At 58.4% G+C, this 3,567-nt stretch overlaps 1 protein-coding gene across 1 annotated transcript in view; it reads right to left on the bottom strand.

Moving 5' to 3' along the window:
- The window catches only part of ZNF407 (zinc finger protein 407), a 187,423-nt gene extending 185,266 nt beyond the window's left edge, over nt 1-2,157 (bottom strand). Inside the window, exons 1-2 of the mRNA XM_012725807.1 lie at nt 1,957-2,157; nt 1,351-1,504 (exon numbers count right to left, since the gene is read on the bottom strand). Of these exons, the coding sequence (XP_012581261.1) occupies nt 1,351-1,504; nt 1,957-2,157 (355 nt within the window). The remainder of the gene's footprint in view (nt 1-1,350; nt 1,505-1,956) is intronic.
- Between the last annotated feature and the right edge of the window lie 1,410 nt (nt 2,158-3,567).

Raw genomic sequence — 3,567 nt, 5'->3', positions numbered from 1 at the left:
GCAGGGTACAGTGGGGCCCTGTAAGTCGGGGCGGGGACGTGTGGGGACACCGAGGGGCTGAGCCCCCCGCACGGCACGGCCCCTCCCGAGCAGCAACGGCCAAGCCCAGCTCCACGCAGGTCTGCGCCGGCAGGGAACAGTGGGGCCCTGTAAGTCGGGGCGGGGACGTGTGGGGACACCGAGGGGCTGAGCCCCCCGCACGGCACGGCCCCTCCCGAGCAGCAGCCGCCATCCCTGTGACGGTCACCTCTCGGATGTCTACACGGGTCCTCCTGGGGCTGTGCTCGGGCCAGCGCGAGGTCTAAATCTACCGAGACTACCCCGCTCCCAGTGCGCACACCTAAGGCGCCCATGGGCAGAGGGTGGTGTGCCCAGCTCACGCTCGAATGTTCCAAGAGGCCGTGATGTGTATGCGTGCACCTGCGTGGCATGTGGGCGGGCAAGAAGGAGCAGACCCAGCAGGATGATGATACACAGACATACGGTGAGACTTTATTTTCTATGAAGGCCCCGTTTTACTTTCACATTTTTCCATATAAATGAAATCATTTCCAATTAGTTTTTAAAAACAGAGTGGCCTGGTGCCTATGGCTCACAAAGGGCTCCACGGAATCCCCAGTAACTGTGAAGGGGTCCAAAGAAGATACACAAAGCTCCCCCAGAACCCGTGAACAGCATCCTGACGCCTCGCCGAGGCCAGCAGTCGCCCCCATCCCCGGGAACCCAAAAGCCTGACTCCAACTAGGGCACGCAGCAAATCACACCCTTCCCAGGGCAGCTGTGGCGGTCCTAAAAAGTCTCGCGCTTCTCTGCAAACTGGGGGTGGAGGGGCTACTGGTGGACACTTCTGCCTCCTCCTGGCTCCTGGTTCCCAGAGCAGCCGCCAACAGAGGCCTGGCGACGGCGACGCGGGCAGCATGCCGGCCGGCAAAGGGCTGCGAGCGGACTTGCCCTGTCAAGCTGGCAGCTCTGCAGAAGGTGTGCGGCATGTTCCAGAGTGCAGTGGTCAGCCCGCCGCCAGCGCTGCCACACCCCAGCCTCCTCGGCGTCACGCTGGGTCTCCACCAGGCCAGAGAAGTCCCTGCAGGGAAACGCTGGTATCCCTGGAAGAGCAAACGGTTCCCCCAAGGCCCGGCGTCACCGGCGGGCCAGGCAGATACAAAGGCAGGGAGCAGCCACGAGTCCCCTGGCCCTACCCGGGCAGACTCTGTTTAAGAAAGTCTGGGCGGAGACAAAAATCTGTAACTTAAGGAACCCCTCAGGATTCAATGAGCCGGATTGGGGTCCACTGGCCTAAGGTCCATTCTAACTTCAAAAAAAAAACCTAAAGCGTGCTTACAATGTACTTACCTGGCAGAAGCTGAGGTGCGGGAGGGGTGGGCAGCAAGGGGAACGGCAGGGCGGACAGTGCACTGGTCGTCACAGAGGGTGCCAAAGCCTCTGCTGACATCTCACTTGGCCAGTCCCTGAAGTCGCCTTCAGCAAACACCGCCTCACCCACCGCCTACAGCCCGGGTGTTGAACGCCACGCCTACGCAAACCCGAGTTAAGGACCCTGAAGATTCTCATTGAAATCACCTCATCTCGTGTGCAGACTGTAATTTCTACTGCCTCTTTCTGAATGATTCTGAATTTCTAAACTATTTTTAAAAGCACATTAGCAGCTCAGCGTAAATTCACAGGCTTTAGAATCACACAGCCCTGACTGCGCCGCTCCATTCTGTAGTGATTGGCCTGATAACCCTACGCCAAACTCTGGCCCATCATTCCCAACCAGAAGCCACATGTGAACTGGACACCCCGGGAGGTGGCACCGCCGCTAAGGTCTGAACATGGCGCCCGCACGACATGGCGGACCGGCGCGCTGGCTCGGCGAGCGGAGGCGGTGCCAGGGTGACAGCCCCGCCGAACAGCGCCGTCCCTGGTCGGCCTCTTGTGGCCTGGACTCGTCTCTACCGGAGACTGTTTGCTTTCTACGTGGGAAGAGAAAAGCCCGCAGCAGAGGGAAAGCCGAAGTATGGGCGGCGGCAGGTAGCGGCCAGGCGGGGGGCAGCGGCCCCGGCCCGGGGAGCCCGTGTTCTTCCGGCGCCCACAGCGGTCTCCCTGGGCCAGGCCACCAGCCCTGCGCGCGACTCCCATGGGCTGGAACTCCTCCATGAGGGCTGAGAGCTGGGCAGCCCTGGGGGCGCGGTGCCAAGTGGCCTGCCTGACAGTCTCCTGCCCTGGTCTACGAATCAAACCACGGTAGTAGTGCCACCTGCTGCCACAGGGCACCTCGTCTGCCTTGGGCTCCTGGAGCCATCTTTGCATTGGCCCTGTCCTAACCCCAGGACTGACTGTCACAGCAGGGTGGCTAAAGGATGTGTACAGTGCGCATATGGCGTATGCGTGAAAGCATCCCCAGAGCTGCAGTAAATATGACCCTCAAAAAAATGACCAAGGCTAGAAAGACGGGTAAAGAAACATTGGCCAGAAGGGCCCTTTTAAAACAACCGGTCCCTAAGCGAGCCCCCAAGTGTGAGCCCCCGTGCCCTGACGCCTGGCACTAGCAAGCGGGTCTTGCAATCCCTGCAGCTAAGAACTTCCGCTGCTTCGGGATCTATCACCTGTTAGAATGCTGAAAACATAAACCGGTTCAAGACGAAATCAGCGAGGTAAGTAGCTTCAGATGGGAGCAGCTTCCCCTCCTCTCCACAGTCTTCCTCCACACCCCAACTGCCACTGTGACTTCCACCTTTATTTCTCCAGCACCCTCAAACCTGACATCCAAGTGACTGCTGCCATGGACCTTCCCTGACAGCCCTCACTGGGCCCAGGAGGCGGCTGCCCTTCCGTGAAATGGGGTAGCAGGAACAGCTACACCCCCAGGTCTTCCGTGTCGTGAAGCCTCGGTGAACAGGCAAAAACTCAGCTAATGAACTCAGAGCAGTGCCTGGCAGAGTAAGCACTGAGCAAGCATGACCCCCACCACCGTCGTCAAACCCACCTTCCTTTGGCTCTCTGTACCCCGGACGTGCTTCACGGCCACGGACACACTCACACCTTTCTCCTACAACGGGAGCAGCCCGCGCAAACCAAAAGAAAAACACGTGTTCTAAATATTCAGCAGACACAAAATATACATTTAAGAGGTAACGGGCACAAAGTATTATCTACCAGGCCCGCGCACAGATCCGCTGAGGAAAGGCAAACCTGGTCTCTGAAGTCCCCCTCTGCCACTAGCACCGTCCGGCCTACAGCGCTGCCCACAAACTGCAATGATGTGTGTCACCTGTTTCCAGTATCACTCTAGCTGCTCTTATTTCTAACAATGAGCAGTTTTGTTTCAGGGTGTCTAAACAAAAGAGTGAGGAATCTACTCTGCAAGAAGCCTTTTCCCTGACATTTACTGGGGAGCAAGGGAAGCATGTAGCTGAATCCTCTTGCATGCCACAATGCACCCTGAGACAGCAGGGCGCGGCTTCCTGTCCAGACAGCCTTCTTGCGAAGGTCTCGGGTTGCCTCAGGGCCCTGTGGTAGGGCCAACACCAAATCACCCAGATGTTGGTTCAGACAGAAAACTGGCCA

This window comes from Condylura cristata, unplaced genomic scaffold (assembly GCF_000260355.1).
Source record: "Condylura cristata isolate star-nosed mole 26May11 unplaced genomic scaffold, ConCri1.0 scaffold00016, whole genome shotgun sequence".
Lineage (NCBI taxonomy): Eukaryota > Metazoa > Chordata > Mammalia > Eulipotyphla > Talpidae > Condylura > Condylura cristata.
The sequence above is the reverse complement of the archived record's forward strand: the minus strand, read 5'-3'. Positions and strand labels throughout refer to the sequence as shown.